This window comes from Athene cunicularia (genome assembly GCF_003259725.1).
Source record: "Athene cunicularia isolate RWA chromosome Z unlocalized genomic scaffold, athCun1 chrZ_part1, whole genome shotgun sequence".
NCBI classification, from domain to species: Eukaryota; Metazoa; Chordata; class Aves; order Strigiformes; family Strigidae; genus Athene; species Athene cunicularia.
Window position 1 is genome coordinate 8,338,251 of NW_020799142.1, and position 20,008 is coordinate 8,358,258.

The 20,008-nt window shown below is 36.2% G+C and overlaps 1 protein-coding gene across 5 annotated transcripts in view; it reads right to left on the minus strand.

Moving 5' to 3' along the window:
* Positions 1 to 20,008, minus strand: part of DMXL1 (Dmx like 1) — a 75,426-nt gene that overhangs the window by 38,311 nt on the left and 17,107 nt on the right. For 3 of the 5 annotated variants that reach the window (XM_026865283.1, XM_026865281.1, XM_026865279.1), the window contains exons 8-21: positions 18,997 to 19,165; positions 15,455 to 15,667; positions 14,498 to 14,751; positions 13,714 to 14,398; positions 13,062 to 13,183; positions 12,400 to 12,489; positions 12,001 to 12,100; positions 9,770 to 9,886; positions 8,248 to 8,472; positions 5,921 to 7,618; positions 5,268 to 5,378; positions 3,822 to 3,991; positions 2,863 to 2,960; positions 830 to 995 (exon numbers count right to left, since the gene is read on the minus strand). In XM_026865283.1, the coding sequence (XP_026721084.1) occupies positions 830 to 995; positions 2,863 to 2,960; positions 3,822 to 3,991; positions 5,268 to 5,378; positions 5,921 to 7,618; positions 8,248 to 8,472; positions 9,770 to 9,886; positions 12,001 to 12,100; positions 12,400 to 12,489; positions 13,062 to 13,183; positions 13,714 to 14,398; positions 14,498 to 14,751; positions 15,455 to 15,667; positions 18,997 to 19,165 (4,218 nt within the window). The remainder of the gene's footprint in view (positions 1 to 829; positions 996 to 2,862; positions 2,961 to 3,821; positions 3,992 to 5,267; positions 5,379 to 5,920; positions 7,619 to 8,247; positions 8,473 to 9,769; positions 9,887 to 12,000; positions 12,101 to 12,399; positions 12,490 to 13,061; positions 13,184 to 13,713; positions 14,399 to 14,497; positions 14,752 to 15,454; positions 15,668 to 18,996; positions 19,166 to 20,008) is intronic. The other 2 variants (XM_026865280.1, XM_026865282.1) reach the window with 2 other exon arrangements.

The window sequence follows — 20,008 nt, forward strand, 5'->3', positions numbered from 1 at the left end:
CTGGAGGCCTGTCCCTTCGACCGCCGCTGCGGGCCCCCGTGATGTGCCGCAGGTTTGGGCATCTCCCTCTCTAGAGGCAAAAGAGGCAGGAGATGCTTCCACGTAGGGAGCTGGACTGAGAGAACTGGGGCTTGGCTGTGGTGAGCTCTGCGCTGCTGTTTCAAGAGGCAGGGGTTGGGAAGTACGAGCGCTGGGACAGGACAGTGGTTGGACAGAGCTCTCACATGCCGCGAGAGGCGGCAAGAAGTTCAGACGACAGGCAGGGTTTGTTCCGTCCCGACCTCCTCACCCCCCTTTTCTGGGGCTCAGGGAAGCAGAGCTGATTACAGCAGCTGACCTTCCCCTTGACAGGCTCGTGCCCGGAGCTCACCGTGCTCCATATTTTCCCAGGAGCAGCCTCCAGACATTACGGCCAGCGTTCCCCACGCTGTGAAATCAGACCATCCGACAGAGACGTCAGAGGGCTCTTCACAGTCCCCATTTCACACTCTCAGTGCCTGGCTTTAGGAACCCAAATACCAGAAAAACTGTGGAGTTGATCTTAAGTTTATCTTACTCATTGAACTCCAGCAAAATCCATGCGTGTTCATTTCTGCCATGAAGCACTTATACTGCAGATCAGATACAATCAGCCTTGCAGATTAAAGATAGCTTTAACTAATTTTACATTGACAGGTGTTTAGCAAAGGTGTTCTGCAGATCTAGAGGTCAGTCATAGGTTGTATTGTGTGGAGCATCAGTAATGCAGCACACAAATCACATTCAATACATTTTTAAGTTTGGGACAATAACACTCTTAAACATTAAAAAGAATTTATTATTTTATTACCTCTACTGCATCTTTTAAGTGTCCTGCCAACAAGAAAAAAGCTGCAGAATGTTCAAAACGTTGTTTGCCAAGCAAAGAAAAAGCATTCTTTAATGCTGCTTTACGCCATCTATCCTCAGTGAAGTTGTTTCCAAAAAACTGTGTCATTTTAGTATCTTTCTGGGACCTGCATATGGAACATCATTGATAAAAATATTGTATATTTTACTAAATGCATTATGGCTCGTCATTTCCTCAGATGCCAGTGGCATTTTACACAGAAGTTTTTATTAGGAAATGCAGAGGCTCTCACCACACTGAAAATGAGGCTTCATTATTAAAATAACAAACACTTTAGAAAATACAAAACCCAATGGTATTTTCAGTTAACTTAATACAAATACAGAAAAGCTTTTTTTCCCCAGGTGACCTCTTAAGAGTAACAGTGAAAATTACTTTTGCAACACTGAACATTATATTATGAAACACCAGTCTGAAAGACAGGCTTAATTCAGTCCTCTGAACTTAAGGTTAAATTTGCAATGACAAACACTGTTCTAAAAGACAGCCATGTCATTCCACACGAGGTAGTCCTCAAATGTAAATCAGAATAAGCAGTGATTTGAGAGTAAAACTTGAAGCATCTACCTTCAAAACCAGCAACTAAATTACATCATTAAATACAAGAAGCTTAAAAACTAACCATTCAGTGTAGTGACTGTTAGGCTGTTCCAAAATTAATTTCCATTTTGTAATGTGATTTTCATTGTATATGTTTCAGGAATAGTACCTTCTCAACTGGCACACTGTTACATGTTTTTTAAGAGCTCATGTTATGAACTTTCACACTGTATAATTTAATTATAATATAAACTGCGTTTTTGACAAATTTGGGAGGTTTGAAGTTCAGATGTCAAAACAGCAATTTTTACAGATCTACTTCTATGAGTTCAAACTCAGACATAATGCTGCGCAAGCTGTTCAAAACATCAAGGAGGTATATGGCCAGGGAAGTGTTAACGAACGGACAGTGTGACTCTGGTTCCAAAAATTTCAACGTTGCGATTTCAACCTTGAAGATCAAGAAGGTTGCGGACATATGTGTATCTGGTGGAAGCAGATACACACACAGGTGTTCGAGAACTTACAAGAGAACTTGGGGTAAGCATATCAACTGTTTCTGAGCATCTGAAGAAGACTGGAAAGTCGAAGAAGCTCGACAAATGGGTGCTGCATGAACTGAATGAGAATCACAGAAGTTGCTGTTTTGAAGTGTCGTCGGCGCTTCTTTGATGCTCTACGATAACCAGCGACGATCGGCTCAGTGGTTGGACCGCAATGAAGCTCCACAGTACTTCCCAAAGCTGAATCCACACCAAAAGAAGGTCATGCTGACTGTCTGGTGGTCTGCTGCTGGTTTAATTCATCACAGCTTCCTGAATCTGGGTGAAACGATCACGGCGGACAAGTACGTCCAGCAAATCAATGAAATACACCAGAAACTTTAACGGCTGCATCCAGCGCTGGTCAACAGAAAGGGTCCAATCCTTCTCCATGATAACGCACGGCCACACGTTGCACTTTCTATGCTGCAATGGTTGAACGAGCTGGGCTCTGCCTCATCCACCACACTCACCAGACCTCTCGCCCACCAACTATCACTTCTTCAAGCATCTCGACAGCTCCCTGTGCAGGAGATGCTTCAGAAACCACGGAAAGGCCGAAACTGCCTTCCGATTATTTCATCTCCTCCAGAAGTCCAGAATTTTATGCAACTGAAATAAATATGCTTGTTTCTCATTGGCAAAAAATGTGTTTATTCTAATGGTTTTTATTTCGATTGATAAATTTTATTCTGAGCTGAGATATGCCACTTCAAACATACAGGTTGAAATCGGCAATTAATTTCCGAACAGCCCGATAATTTAGAAGTTGAATCTCAGCTTTCAATGGTAGTATTTGTGCTTCTTTTGGATTACCATCACATTCTGCTTTTTTCCCAAAATTATACCAGATAGCATGAAACTCCATGTAAGAGCCTGCATGTCTCCTACCTGTACAATCCCCAGATCACAGCCTTCTTTTTCATTGCGAGATAAAAAATGGCTGCGTCGAGTGGATCATTGTTTCTCTGAAAGGCTGCTTTAGCCACCTGTGAAGACAGTTCAACAGCAAAAAAACAACAAAAATTTAAATGCTTCTGGTACCCCATGTTCCATACTGCTTGGAAGTTCTCTCTAATATAGGATACCTCCCTTTATTATGAGCCTGACAACAACAAATGAAGATACATCAGCTTCAAGCCCTTGTTTTTGTTTGATATAATTTAGCTAATGCTTTTCCAGTTCTCAAAGCTTTTTTGTAGATGAAATGGGAATGCCTATGTCTGAAATCAGTTCCTGAAATCAGAACAAAACTGATTTATCAGTTGCTCTGGTAATCAAAGGACAGATGGAATCTTGAAGAACAGGCTAGGACCAGTCATGACAGAAGAAAAGTTGTTTATAGGAGATTACTTTTGGAGGTTGAAAGGAGAAAGACCAGCCAAACAAAACAAGCCAAAACAAAACAACGTAAGATTTTATTATCAAGGAAATGTATCCATTTGCAAGAGAGATGTACAATATCTTAGTTGACCCCACTTCTGACATGTTTCCAAGAATGTTTTTTCCCGTAACTTGTTTCCTAATTTTGCTATAAAAAACCCCTATATGCTCTGTCTGTATCTTGAGCATCCACTATAAGCACTGTACACTGCCATCTTCAAAGTGGAACATCTAAAAGCCCAAAATCTACTTCACACCGAAATTTGAAACCAGAAGTACTAAAAAAAAAACCCATACAAAAGTTCATATTCATACAATAAGCTGTATGTACAAAAAAAATACAGCATGAAATATTCAGAATCACTGAACATATCTGAAAACTTGGTACCATGTAAATAGAAGGTACACACCAGAGGACAGCTGTCTGAAAAAAGTTTGGTAATTTTGTTTCAGAATGCTATGTTTACCTTTTCTATGCATTTCCGCAGGCTATGGATATTTCGAACCCACCATCCTATACCCATAGCTCTGAGTTCTGACCATGTTGGATCTCCTTTCTGCACTGCAGGAAGCATGCTCAGTAGTTCTTCTTCCGCTACTGAATGAAATGCCCAGGCAAAATGACTAGTAGATAAGCCTGCATAATAAGCCATTAAAAAAAAAAAAAAGAGAGAGAGAGAAATAAAAGAGATTCACTAATAAAATAATCCAGAATCTAAAGTCAAAGGGGTGGGAAAGGGAGAAGGGAAGAAGGTTGAATTGAAAGCAATAGAAATTTAAGAATATTTGTAAGCACTGCATACCAAATATTAAAGAAAGCTCATACAAATTAAAACATGATTTCATCTGCAAGTATGTAAGCTTGCAAAGAACAGAGTTACTGACTGAAGATCAAAAGATACTTCAGGTGGCACTAAGATTAACCATGATACAAAGTGCAACATACTGAAAAACAAGAGTTTTGAAAGGTAGGTTCACTATTTTGACTTGGATTAGAAAATGTGAAGTTTCAGAAAATCACAGGTTTGAGGACAGATACACAAAAGAAAACTAAGAAAAAAAAAATCACATGAAGATAGCCATCACTAAGCAGCAGCACAGCTAGATATGGGTAACTGCAGGCCCAGTGACCAGGGGATGCTTCTTTAAGCTGAGCCACACTCAGCTGCACCTCTGCAGATGCCTTGGAGGCACTTCTTACTCTCAGTTCCTGAGTTCAGCAAAAGCAGAAGTATCTCAACTATACGTATTCCATCTGAAAGCTAACTCAGGAGTATCTGTTGTGGCAGTCCTGCAAATTTCAATCTCTGATGCAGCTGAGGGGTGACAAGCCATAAGACTGGAAATGCCATCAACTTTCATGATGTCTACTGAAAGAAGGTATTACAGACAGTCCTTTAGATTTGATTAGGCCTAATCAAATCCATCTCTGTTGTCTGCAATATCAGATTGGAACTACTGAAAACTACACCAAAGGAAACTACTTTAAATAGTTAATTGGATAATTATGTTAAGCACATGAAAAAACTTTTAACGTCTGAGAAGACTAAGAGATTTTTTCCAAATATGTACTAAAAAACTAAGTAAATATGTACTCTAATTTCTACTGCATTATTCTTGTAGAATGTTATTGTAATAACATGGTACTAGAAGTACAGAAAAGTCAGTTATTTTGGGGAATAGAAAAAAATTAAAACTAAAAAACTGTTAGAAGAATATCACTTCAGTTCCAAGACCTCTACCTAAAATAAACCAGGCATTTTCTGCTCTGGCATATATTCATATGGAACAGTATTTTTTAAAAAAACAACAAACTAACACACTGATTCTACAGAGGCATGTCAATACCACAGTAATCATATGCACAGCTATATCGCTAAAATTCACCTCATCTAGGAAAACAGATTAGTTACCTTGGTGAAGCAGTTGAGCTCTATGTACAGGAGGAAGTGAAGTTGACAGAAATGTGTGACGCCGAACAGCCAATAAGAATTTTAAACCACACTCATCAAGAGTTTCTCCACCTGGAATTAATTATTTTTATATGTACTTTAGAGAAACTACTCAAGTAGCTATTAGGTGCCTTAACAGAAGAAATAGTTTACCATTCTATGACTTTACTTTAAATTCTTAAATATAATAGTTTAACTGGTTATTTTTCCCTTCAAGGAAAAGGAAAGAAAATTTTGAGTTTTTAAGTTATTTGTTCTTTTTGCAAGAAATAGAAAGTTTGTAATAAAAAAATCCATAAACTTATTTCTCAATTTCTTTACATAGTGCAACATACATCAGCCATTAAGAAACCTGTCTCTTCAGAAGTGAATTAGAAACAATTATGGTATGTAGACTGATGGACTAGCACTAGCATTAACAGTTAGCAATGCAAAATTTTAAAGTCTGAAGTCTTAGACAGTAAACACTGTGATGGCATAGTAAATAATACAGGCTGTATTATTAAACAAATCTAGGACATGCTTTCATAAGTCACAAAAATATTCCAAAATAGGAAAAACTCCCAAGAAATGTGAAGCACAGTAGTTCATTTAACATGGAAGAGCCAGCTTACCTTGATTTCTGTCTCTGCTTTCTCCAATGTCAGTACTGGTAGTAGCAATTGTATCTGCCAAGGCCATCAATGACATTTGCTCCATCCTAGTCAGACCTGGCAAGCTTGAATGAAGTAAGTGACAAGAAAGAACTTGTGCATGCTCTGGTCCAAAGTAAGTTGGGCTATACTGAGAAAGATCAATGACTTTTGGTTTCAAACTGTCTTCATCTGCAACAAATGTAACAAGTTCATCTGTACTTACAACAGTATTTTGAAAGAGATCTTCGTAACTGTCATTGTGCAGACCTTTTTTAGTTTGACTGTTTTGATTATTAAACTTCTCTGAACAGGAATGACATGAATCATCATCTGCAGCAAGCAGAGCATACAAAGGCAATGGTGGAACAGAGTCTATTTCGATATAGTCTGTAGTCCCAGTTTTGCTGAATGTTTTGGGATCTCTTGCAGTACTTCCACTAGCACTGATTGTAAGAGATCTGAGTCTCTTATCAGGATTAGGTTCAGAGTCACTGACAGCAACAACTTCTCCCGCAATGCACTTCACCAGATGGGACAGAATGGCTTTTGCTCTACGTACTTTACCAAGATCCATGAGTTCCAACAGTTGATATGGATGGTACTGAGGTAAAGTGGGAGATAATGTATGAGCTGCTTCAAAAAGACCAGAGTCTTCCATTTCTGTAGACAAATCACAGGCAGATCTTCTCCCACTAAGTTTCTGTGCAAGACTGGTCATAGATCTGGTCAAGGTTCGCTTTGGTGGATGCAGACCTGAGGCAGCTGAGTGGCTTTGTTTCATTAAGCTAGTTATACACGGTGTACTTCCACTGTAGGAATCTGTACTAACTAGTTCCTGCTTGGAAGGAGATTGCCACTGGGAATAAACATGCATTTCGCAATCCATTCCAACTACAAGAATACCATCACGCACCCAAGACAAGGAGACCGGAAAAGGAGGTGAGCCCTCTACAGATGAAACCAAATCAACACAACGCAGCAAAACAAACCTAGAAAGGATTGTAGTCTTTATACTGCCACTGTGGGAGACTGCTACAATCTCCTTACCATTTTGTTCTTGCATTTTCCCAGACAGCTGACCAAACATATAAAGTTTTGATCCAATTCCCACTGTTAGAATATGTGAACCATCTTCCCTAGACATCCAGTCTAAGTGTACCAAGTGTTTAGTGCTGGGCATAATATTCCCACTGTGAGACAGAGGAAAGTCTTGGTGGTTATATGCCACTAAATTACTATCAATACTAACACCAGAGTCTAACATGGTGCCTACCTCATCTAAATGAAGAGTCTGTTCTAGAATCCAAGAAGAACCCCCTGTAGATTCACATTCAAAAATACTAACATGCACTATAAAATCTTGAGAAAGATGACTGGTTTTGGGTATTACCTGCTTGTATGCTACTGCTAATCTGTTTGTGTGTGCACAGCTAACTTCAGTTGGCCTTCCCGGAACATTAATAGCACTACTACTAAGAAGTCCATCCTCAATCAATAATGGCCATTCTTCCCATACGTATGCAACATCACTATGTGCACTATATTCTGGCATGGAAGAACCTGATGATTCAGTGATAACTCTGCATCTCCAGAATCTAACTTTTCCATCAGAGCATGAAGTAGCCAGCAGATACGGTGCACGACAAACAGGATATATGGAAGAAGAACTCAGATGCCCTAAAATTAAATAAAATACAGTTTTACTGGGCAAAAAGTAAAGACATTTTTATTCAGTATTCTATTATTCTGAAACAAACAAACAAAAAAAAACTTAGCAATTTTCTCAAAGAGGGTTCTTTGCAGGGCCTCACAAAGGAGATGACAAAAATACAATGAAACCATTTTACCCTTTGTTTCTATTTCATGCTCTAGGGAGGAGTGAAATTATGTGATTTAAACCTGAATATTACTATCTATAATCTCTCCTAAACATTGCCCATTCAGAAATATAAAAATATTTATAAAGTATTTTTTAAAAGACCACTGATAAAAGCCTTGAAATTTATCTACAGATCCAACAAAAAATTTCATGAATGACTGCAAAACCAGATTTGTGTTTCTATAGTTCCTTTTACTGCAAACATGTAGAATTCAATAAATATTCTACCTTAAATAAAAGCTTTATTTTAATATTAGTTCTAGAATCAAGATCTAAAGTCAGGGAAGCAAGTTTTAGCAAACCTTCTGGATCTGCCTACAGGTGTTTTAATTTTAATAACAAATACCAAACATTATTACTTTGTTTCTATTTTAAGACCAAAATCAGAAAGGCAAGGATTCCTTACTTTGTTTAAAAAATTACAAACCTGCTGATGGCTTTACACTTATTATCTCTACTCCTTCTGGCAAATTCAGCTCTTGACTATACACCATTTTGGAAGACAGTGTAAGCCAGCTGGTGCTTTGAAGATTTGCTCTACAGGCCTGATACTTCTGAGTGAAAGGTGATTGAATCTTCTCTGGATCTGGTGAAGAATACAACTCTTCTGTTTGTGTTCCTGCTTCAGGTGTATTTGAATCTATCTTTTCATCTAAAAAAGTTTGCATTGTTAATTTAGAAAGAATCAATTATTTCTTTTAAACTGAGAAGTAATTTTACTCACCTTAAAAGTTCCAAAAAGGCAGACAGAACTCTACTTAAAATTTTCTTTTAATTTTAATGAAATGTGTTCCCATGTTCAAATTTCAATAGAAATGCTAGCATACCTCAGATTAAATAGTTCTGAAATTCTAGAACTGCAAGTTATAACTTTAAACTCTTCACACTTAAAACAAGCAAACTGTAACCCAAAACACCAAAACCGTAGACAAAACAGGTATGTGATTATTCACAGAAATTAACACTTCACGAAGCACAAAAATACCTGAAGCTAGAGAAAAATAAATGAAGACCTCCATGATTTATCTTCAAATTAGGGAAAGGTATTTTTCAGAAAAGTTTTATTAATACTTGCTTAAAATGTAGGATCTTGGTGATTATAAGATACGAATGCTGCATTACTTTCTTTTAAAAAATAAAATTCAACTGTTGGAAGCATGACTTGATGGACTTGGAACATGAAAACAGCCTGTACATTGTTTGAAAAGCCTTACCAGCAATGTCCTCATCATATAAATAGATTAGAAAATTTGGATCTTTAGTCTTCTACCAATTTATGAATTAATTGCCATAATATTTAAAATAACTGAAAAAAATTCTGTCTTTGAAAGCAATAGTAAGACAAACACCAATTTGGTTTAAGTGACAGAAACATGCATTATAACAGATTCCTCTGGTAAGTGGTGAATGTCAGATTTATGTTTTCTCAAAATCTTTAAATGTTAACAGAAAACTACTGAAATATATCTTAAAAAAACCTTAACTTAAAAAAGCATTGTATAACTTTAATAGTTTTACAGTTTTTGTGAGAGTTTGGTGGTCTGAAAGAGAATGAGCAGAATCCAGAACTTGAAAATTGCTCAAAATTTTATCTCTTATGTTTAGTTGCTTCAAACTATGGCCCAATTTAGAACATAGGTGTAAACTCAAAAATTGCAGGACAAAAAACTCTGAGAAGCAACACATCTGAACTGCTAGGCTGTATTAAAACCAGTTAAATAGATTTTCCCTTAGAAGGCATAAAAAATACCAAACTCTGGGCTCAGGCTGAACTCAAAAGCTTCATCACTGAAGATTAAGAATTAATTAAGAATGAGTTGTGATGAAAGCTTATAATCAAAGAATTGTAGATGCTTTTAAGAAAGCTGAAATACTATTCAGAATATGGTGAATAGCAAATATATTCATGAGATACTTTAAAGAAAAAAACTATAAGAAAGATGGCTTACCTACTGAGACAGGAATTGACTTCAAATGTAAATGCCACATATGTAGTAATGAATGGGTTTGAGTATACTCTATTACTATTAAGTAAAATTTTTCAGAGAATCCATTCTGCTGATTTCCTGATGAAATTCAGAAAATGAAAGTATTATGGGTTATTCAACTGAAAGCAGAACTAAATTTTGCTAGCTAGCAAATAATCATACTAAGTTATCATGAACTAATACTGAAATGCAAAGTCTGACTACATCCAACTCTGTTACATTAGTTTTCTAAGTATTCATGAGCAATAAGCACTACATGAAGAACTGTCAATGTTCTCTTTTATACACAACAAATTCATTGTCCTCTCTAAAGTTAAGACTCAGAATGTACTCTCAGCTCTACACCTCTGTCTTTTACATGCTTGTCTCACAGTTTCTTAGGTATCTGTTACCAGCAACTGTACAGTTAACACAGTGAGACAGAGGTTTGGCCTCTAATATATAAAAAGCATACAAGTTACATCTAGAGAAGAAATGCCATGTCAACAGTTGGGAAAGTCACAACCTAGTCTAATGGACAGGCTCATCACTCACAACCCAGTCTGACTATATAGTCTGGAATGCACAAGAGGTACAATTCTGCTTCTTCCTAAGAAATTATTTGCTTTAGTTTCAACCCAAGAAAAGATGACATGACTTGTAATATTAGTAGGAGCCCATTTCTGGAGGGTGCACCCAACCATTCTCCTTCATTAGAACTAAAGTAAAACCGTCAGGACCAAGAAGGAATACTGAGTTTATCTATTTAGCTAGACAGTTTCATCTTTCCTTCATGGCTCCCCTGACCCTTCTTTAGGTGTGCATCTATATAAAACATGATCAAGAATAAGCTTTATTTGGCCTGTGGGGTTTGACATTGGATTTCTTATGGTACTGTAGAAAAACGGAAGTGAATTTTTTCTTTTTCTTTTGAAAATAACATGAGCTAATTAGTTATATGCCTTAAAGAGGAAAGATTGGAGCTTTTTAAAACTGAAGAGCTTTAGAGTACTAGAAAATACTTTCAGATAAGAATACACTTCTAATTTAGTATTTCAAAGGGACCATGTAACCCTTTTTCTTACATGGCAACAATCCATATAGACCTTCAGAACACATACCAATGTTTATACAGTTACCCTTTTCTAAGATCATATAACTTCCATATTTCTTTTGAAGTCCTTTCTGTGTATCATACTCAAGGTGCAAATGTAGAACAAATTTATGCTGTAGAGTAAGACTTTTTGTGCTTTATTTTGTGCCATATTTCCCACATTCCATTTGCACTTTTTGACCTCTCCTGAGAGTTGGGCTGACATTTTCATAGATTATCCCCATTACCCCAAATCTCTTTCTTGACTAGAAACAGCAAATACAGAATTGATCACTATGTATATACAGTTCAAGTAGTATTTCCCTAGGTGTCTCCCTTCTAACAAAAGTTGCATGTACCAAGTTATTATGCAACATTTTGACACTGTTCCACAACTTTGCTTCCTTTTACTCAGCATTCCCTTTACTACTGCAGATTACTTGGTATCAAGCTTTGCCCTGACTCTTTATTTCCACATTTCACTGGAACAGAACAAAATAAAATTGAGATGCCTGTTTAACACAACCACTGACCCACTCCACCATGGAAAAGAGACCATTTATTCCAGAGCAATTCAGATTTGCCTGAAGACCTACAATTTCACACACTACTCACAGTACTATATTTTATTCTGTTTCAGGGAATTTGTTTGGCCTGTCATTTTTATACCACACAAGGCCTGAGGAGCAATATTTAGCTGATGTGAAGCTGATGAACATCCATCACGAAAGGATGTGATAAGCTTTGTCTATGTCATACCCTACAGCCACAGGCTCTACATTTAAAATCCTTTCCTCCTCATGTAAGAAAGATATCAGCAACAGAATACTTAATACAGTATATGATATTAAGTATTCTTATATATATCTTATATATATCTTATATCATATATCTCATGATTCAAACAAATTTACCTAATATTTGTTTGTGTGCTACTCTTAAAGGAAGTGAAACATCTATGAGTTTCTTAAACTAGATTTTCTTCTTTAGAGTATAAAGATGTCAAAGTAATGTATTTGACCTTAAAATGCTAAGAGGTATATAATAAGTTATTTTTCCTTTGTGGAATGAAGAATGTAATACTTTGTCTTCAATGTTCTATGAAAAAAGAATTCTTTACCAGAGTTTGATAAATTTTTCTTTTCAGGTATTTCCTTCTCCTGGTTATTTAAAATGAAGTCTTCTTGAAAAACATGGAACAACTGCGTTTTCCTGCCATGCTAAGAAAGTAAAAACACACACAAGAAGTGAACGTCAGAATGTAATGTTTAAGATTGGCCTCTAACACAGGAGCTTTTAACTTGGTAAATTATACAAATTAATGACTGATTTCTCAAGAAAATGCACCTTCATTACTCACACTCTTTACATTTACAGCTACTATGAAACCAAAAGCCAGTTTATGTCAGGATTAGTCTTTAAATACCTCATCCTCACCTGATGAGCTACAGATATAGCCTTTATTATTAACACTTTTAAAACAAGCTGAATATAATATGAGTACAGAAAAAGATCTTACAAGTTCTGTGATAGCATCCAGTTCAATGATACATCCTGGACGAGCTGTAGACTGCTGACTTACGATGTTGAAAACTTCACCAACATATTTCTGTTTAAAAAGAGTCAGGGGGATGGTCTTGTTAACTCAGATTTTGGCATTTCTGTGGCACAGTCTGCTATGTAGGTGCAACTTCCCTAAGCAAATAGTAACTAAAGCATTAAACATACACCAGTTACAGTACACCAAGAACACTGGTAAAATTCCCAGTTTTATCAAGAACCATATTTTTTTCAATGGCTGAAAGGCGATGAGAACATCTGGAAAGCCTCACATTCAGCAGTTTACTGTCCTTTCCCCAAGCTGCACTGTCATCTCAACCTTTCCTCAGAACAGACAATGCACACAGAGTTTTATGCTCTGTTATTACTCCTTGTAACACAACTGTTTCAGAGGTACTTCCCAATAAAATACTGACCTGCCTCAATATGCAGTGTTTGAGATTAAATGGAATACAGTATGTCTAGAATGCTAAAAGCTCTACCATGTCTGTTTTAACAAGCAGAGCTAAACTACCATAATTTGTGAAATCCTCAGCAACCAGCTTAGCTACCAACAAGCCTGAAACTACTGCTACTGAACAAGTTCCAACCTCCAAAAACTTGAGACATCTTTTCACTTACAGAAATTTCTGGATTGGAGAGCTCACACAAAAGTTTCTTAGCATCTATTACAGCTTGATATAATCTCAGATGCTGTCCATCACTAGCCACAAAGCAGGCACTTGGAGAATTACAGTATGCACCTGAAAAATAAGAATGCAAGAAGTGCTGAAATTTTCAAACACCAACTTGCTCCCTTTTTTTTTTTTTTGTAAGAGGCAATTTTGAAATTCTGAAAACAATATAGCGTAAGAAAAATTCTCTCTTGTTAATTTCCATTCAGAAGCAAGAACTACAAGGTTTAATGCTGTGCCAACAACCAAATCGAAGTATATAGAAGGAATTGAAAATCTCATTTGCGAAGTAGAGCAAATCTACCTCTGCTTCTGAGTGGTCAACATGTTCTGAAGTATGCACTAGCATCTAAGATCTTCACTGCATTAGCTCCTAAAATATCAAACACTTAAAAGAAGGAAGAACAACACACCAATTCTTCACACAGGAATAAACAATTTCCAAGTATCAGCAGCTTGGAAATCTGTCAAATAAAGGACCCACGTTTAACATTTTTTTCCAATGCATTCAAGTATATCTACATTATGTATATAGTAGCATTATTAGGTTTTATTACTTCTATTCTAGAAAATTTCACAAATCAGGAAATGAAACTCACCAAGGCAATAGCTGGGTATAAGTGTTGGCAGCCATGCAACATTAGAAAAAGCTGAAACATGGAGAGAATTGATCCGAGCAAGTTCAGAAACTCCACCAGAAAAGGACAAAGGCCCAACAGGGTCAACTCGCCAAAGAATAAGTTCACTGTAAACTACATTGGGATCCTGGGATGTTACATTTGCATTGACTCTACTCTGAAGTCTTACTGGTGACTCCTGAGACTTTACAGAATCATTTGCCTGTTTTTCATTCTCAACATCTGGTGAAATTAGAGCATTGTGATGTGAGGTTGTAAGCAGCAGTGGTAATACTGAGTGGCAAGCCAAGTCATTAAGATGAAAACGGTGACCACAATATCGGGATTTATGTGAAATACTGAGTACAGTTGAAAAAGCAGATTCCTCAGCAAAACTCACTAGCCACTGGTTCAGTGACCCATCTGCATGTTTGGAAATCATCATAACATTAGGTGTGAAGATACTTAGTTTTAAACTGTTGGTTGATTTACTGTGTCCGGAAGAGATAAGCATAGATGAAGATCGTGTAAGGCCAAGGGGCTTTTGCTTGCCTTGCTGAATAGCTAAGTCAACATTTTTGGTACAAGCATACATCACTACACTTCTGCAAAGAGAATTTGCATCACCCGTCGGAAACGCAACAGGAATTCTTGACACAAATGACACCTGGGATTTCAAGAAAGGGAAAAAGAATAAGTATTAAAGTTATTTTCTTGTTGTACTTCCCACTGAATAACAAAGCATAATCCAGAAAAAATTAAGTACCTGCACCTGCCGAAACATGCCAGGCTGGTATTCATCTAGCCAGTCCACATGCCATACCAGCAGTGAACCATCCATAGGATGTATACTGAACAGCATGTCAGCATTTTTACTCCATTCAGAAAGTAGTACTTCAATTTCATGATCAATAATAGCAGAAGATAAAGGAACAAGGCTTGAATTTGAAGCTGTTTTCTCATCACCCAGTTCCTTCTTTTCTTGGTTTCCTTTTTGTTCATCTCCATTTTCATCAACTTCTAGAATAAACAGATAAATATAATCAAAAGCAGAAGTATAGCAATCAGTGTTATTCAGGCACTGGAGAACCTTTCAGGCCTCTTTATAAGCCACTCATGTAAGCACAAATTTAAAATAATGAAAATTTTAACCAGAAATCTTCTAGTCGACCTCACCTCAGGCAATGACTAACAATTCAAAATAGTTTATACTGCACCTTAATTTGAAATACTTTTGGTTTCCCCCATTCTTCATAAATTTTTCAATCATAGGCAAAACAAAAGCAATCATTTTCAAACCACATATATTTAAATTAATTGCCTCTAATATGTTATGGAATAAAGCTATTTAAGTTAGGAGTACATTAATATTAAAAAAAAGAAAGTTAATTCTAAGGTTGCACCTGCTTCCTTAGAAATGCTATAACAACACACTTTCATGCAAAAGTCTCAAGGTCAGCCTAAGTAAATAATATAGTTTTTAGCATAATTAACTCAAAAGCTCTGGAACAACAAGCTAAACAAATTCATAATCTCTAGACACAGATTTTAAGTCACTTATGTACTTCCAGCATAAGTGAATGAAATGCATAGAAATGCTACTGTAATCTGTCTGTATCCTTACATGTCAAGTTGTCGCCTCTCGCTTCACAGGAAAGAACACTACAAATTACATTGTAAAATGAATCTGTAAAAGACCATTTGTCTATGATAAGACTTTTACCTTCTTCTGATCTGCCATCCATTTGATTAGATTCCTCAGTGTTAGTGTCAGGAGAATGATGTTCAAAATTCTTTTTAAGTTGTTGCAAAAATACTTCCATGGATAAGGTAAAATGAAGTTCTTTATTGTTGAGCCAGTGCACGACAAAAGGTCCACTTTTTTCTTCATTTTCACCAAGACTCAGAGACGTGATAGAAGGGAGTAGAGGGATATCTACCAAAAGAAGATTTTGCCATTTTTGAAAACCAAGTAGTTTGGTCAAAAAAAATTTTAGATTTTTTTTTTTTAAGCAGAAACTCTGGCATGAAAAAAAATAAACTAAGTGTATTGCCACTTGCCATTCCTTTCACGAACATCATCTACTTTCAGTATTAAATTGCTTGACTGCTACCACAAGGGATGTTCCACAGGGAGTCTCTTTGGTATGCTTACATTAGGATTACGGTATGGCCCTGCACTGTTACATCTTCATGATGTAACACTGCTCATACAGGTTAATTTACCTTGTCTTTTACCACTACAGCTCAGTATGAACAAAATAATTTAAGTATAATTTCCCAACTTTAGTTCAAAATGCAACCTGCACTAGGTATACACTGTAATCAAAGACCACTTATGACAGAGCTTACACTAGCAAAAATTAGAAGAGTGACCAGATAATGTTCTGTATAACACCATGACATAAAGCCTGGATTTCTGATTCTATAGGTTCCATTATTTTTTTTGCCCTGCCCTATGATGCTACTTGATGCCCCACATCGCTGTAAAAAATAAAGCAGTAAGCACAAAATAAGTGACAGAATCAAGTATCAGACTCCTGCAGAGTAACAAAATCTAAATTAAGTGTGGCTAAAAAGCAGCTAGGTGATTTACTGCAATTTCCTCAAATGAGCAAAAAGCTCAATCAAATCTGCATTTAATTCCCACCTAGAAGTCTCCGTAGATATTTTCATCATCTACTCCCTACTTATGCAGCATTATTTAAATTCCATGCCCTGGGAGAAAAAATACTTTTCACCTCAATTATTGGTTGTTTTGTTTTTGTTTTTTTTCAAAGCCAATGATGGCTTTCATTGCTTAAGCCTTCAGTCTATCTTAAGATAACTTCGAGCACACAGATAGAAGAAAGGACCACAATCAATTTTGTGGTGGGGAGGGGACACAACAGGGGAAGGAGGCAAGAGGACTACAGAGTATGTAAGAAGTAGTCTTCCTTCCTAAAAAGGATGATCAATGCTGGTCTCAAAAATATCTTAATACATTTGGCAAAAACAGAACTTGTAGGGAAGAATTCTATTAACTTCTCTTTGGAAGATGAAGCTACAGTAAACACAAGTAAGACTGAACTAGAAAAATTACTTTACAGATTAGATTATAAATCTACGTACTTTGAGTATATATCAAAAGATCACTGAAGAAATGACTTTTTTCTGCATTCTCCTACCTCAAATCTACCAACTTCTATCTGATGCTCAGCTCTGGACAAAATCCTTAGTGAATTTTTATTTGGTTCATAAATGGTTCATAAAGTTAAATTCACTCTTTACAAAAAACTGAGGACTTTGGATTCAATAACTTTTTCTGGATTTGCCTAGAGATAATTTTGTCCTACCAACCACTGTTTATCCCTTCCACTGAACACCACACAGGCTGAATACTAGTTTAAGTAACGCTCTAGTATAAAATTCTCAAGGATTTGATGCTGTAAGAAAATGAGAACACAAATACAATAAAAATTAAGAAACATCTGTTCTTATATATGACAGCATTCTTCAAAAAGTGAAGTGAATGACAGATAAAGTTACTTTGGCCTTAGTTTTTATTAAGTCTTCTGAATGTTGTAATAATGGCAAATTTTCAAGTGAGATCATAAACCAGTTTGGTTTAAATTGGATTAATCAAAATACAATTAGGTTTTCAGATTAAATGTCATTTCAAAAGAACAAACTAAAAGGACTACTTAGAGAATCTGGTTAGACTGAGGTCTTAAGGATTGACTGCAAGGGAGAGAAGATATTTCTTCAAATTAAGATTTAAGATGTGAAAGTTACTCTGAACAGAGGTTCTGCATTGAAGAACAACCTGTTATCCTCCAATCTACTGCATTAAAGACGAAGTGATACAAAAGACAGTACCAAGATAAATAAAATTAATACAGATAACATAGAAGCAATACAAGATTATAAAGGCCAAAATGTTGGAAAATATTTTACCATTCTTTTCTAAAATTATTTTTATGCCTACCCTGTGAGTTTGCTGTTGGGCACATTTATATTGCAAAGACTATTAACATAAAGTTAAAATTCACTTAGTTACTATGTGTAAACGAAGAAAGAAATAAGTGGATTAAGAGTAGACAGAAAAGACAGTGAAAGATATGTGTTAGCCACATGAAAATACTATCTCCTTATGCAACTTGAAGAGGCACAAAAGCATAAAGGAGAACTACAAATCTCCAAGGAAAAAGTTTCCTTTATGGCACTGGGTAGTAACCTATGTAATAACTGGAGATGTTTCTTGTAGGATAGCATTGATGGTAAAGCACAGAACTGCAAGAAGTTTCCCTTTGGTAGGCTAGATGTGATTGTAGTCATATCTGTTAAAAGAAACATGTACCAATACTAAAAAAGGTGAAGACTAACTTTAATCTTACAGGAGAAAGTGCTTAGAGCTTGCTTAGCCCAAGTAATAGTAATGGAAACCTACAGTTCTTAATAATCATATCAAAGACCATACCACTACAAATATGAACTAATCAGGAATGCCTTTAGGTCAAAATTGGCCTCTCAAAACAAGGGTCAGTAGGAACAAAATACTAATTTGAAAATACTATTTATAAAACAGATATTAGTGAGTTTAAGAAAAGTATTACATAATATGTTTGTTCATTAAGTCTAGACACAGGAAATCACAACACAGCAGTAAAACCTTAACAAACAGCCATTCAATATTGCATTTATATTCAGTTTTTAAATGACAAGACATGCACTTCATTTTCAGCATACAGAAACAATTATGAAGACAAAAATATTTAGCAACTACAGAGGATTTTCCTTAATGTCTATTGACATTGCTTAGAGTGCAAGAGGATATTAACGTTTATGGAACACAAGATGAAGGCATGTTTTGCTTGGTTCAGAGACAGAAGTACAGGAATGTGTGGCTACTTCAGACACTTACTGTCAGGTACTGATTTTAAGAAGCTTGGAAAGTTCTGATTTATCAGTGTGCTCCTGATATCATACACAATTCCCAGTAAATCTGTAACTCCAATTACAAATACTTAGCCTTCTGAACCTCAGGCCACTGTGAATCTCAGTTAAAAGACAACCAAAAAAGAACAGTATTACTGTAGAAGAAATTTATTCAAATTGTTTCATTACTGTAGAAGAGGTTCTTTCATGCATTAAATGAAACCAACATGCTAGTAATTTTGCATGATCATGTAAATACTGTACAAATACATCTGAGCCAGTTTACACAGACAACACAATCTAAAATTGTAGCTCACCCTGTAAGCAAGGATTTACCGCACTTCTTACCTGTGGCTGGGTTGATACTGGCAGCAATATGGAAGTGACAAAGTGCATTTGCATGAGGAGGAATGTTCTTATGAACTTCGTGGGGATCTTGCTGATGTGGAGCATAACCAGTATGTGCTACAACAGCACCCATCCTCCTCCTTCCTCGTCGAAAGTGCTTCAGGTTTAACTGCACAAAGAATAAGGTGTCATTTTAATTCCTTTCAAAAATAAAAAGCAGATTTCATCTGTAAGTGGTTTTCTAGGTAATAGTGAATGAAATTTTTCCAGTTAAAAAGTTACTTTAAAGCATCCATGGCATTTCTTTCAAAAATTACACTGTTCAGGTTGTGCCTGCAATAGAGATAACAGTGTCTCATTTATGATGGCCTATACAGTACCTTGACATAGTAACTGCTTCATATTCCAGTGTGCAGACAATGTTCCTACAGTTTTCATACTTCAACAAAAAATACTATTGTTTCATAAACATACACCATGCTTATTCAAGATTCTGAACAAAGCTTCAAATCTGAGTTTTAACTCAGGGACTGAAAAACTGGATCAGTACTTTGCATCTGATTAGATCAGTATTACCACTCCCATCATAAGGGCCCAATGAGTTTTAAGGTCTTCCTCCCTTTATGCAAATGTTTCCAAGGAAAAAGTATATTCCATTTTTAAGACTGACTATGCCAGTATTAAAATGTCTCACTCCACATACTGCACAGTTCAAGTGCATTGTGCTATAGTTATCTATACAGGCACCAAAAGGTAGAAGGTGGTACACAATTTTTATTAAGGATGGTATTACATTCTTGGCATTCCTTTTCACTTGTTATCCTTTGCATCTTACCACAGCAAGCTCATGTAAAATAAGTTTTTACTCAATTTTTACATAATTGTAATTTCTGATCTCTAACATTGTCTCTTATTTTCAACACAAACACAGAACTACCTCCAACTTAATTTCCCCTCCCCACTTTGAATATTTCTTCTTTGCTGTGTTGTGCCTTTCAACCTTAGTTTTTAT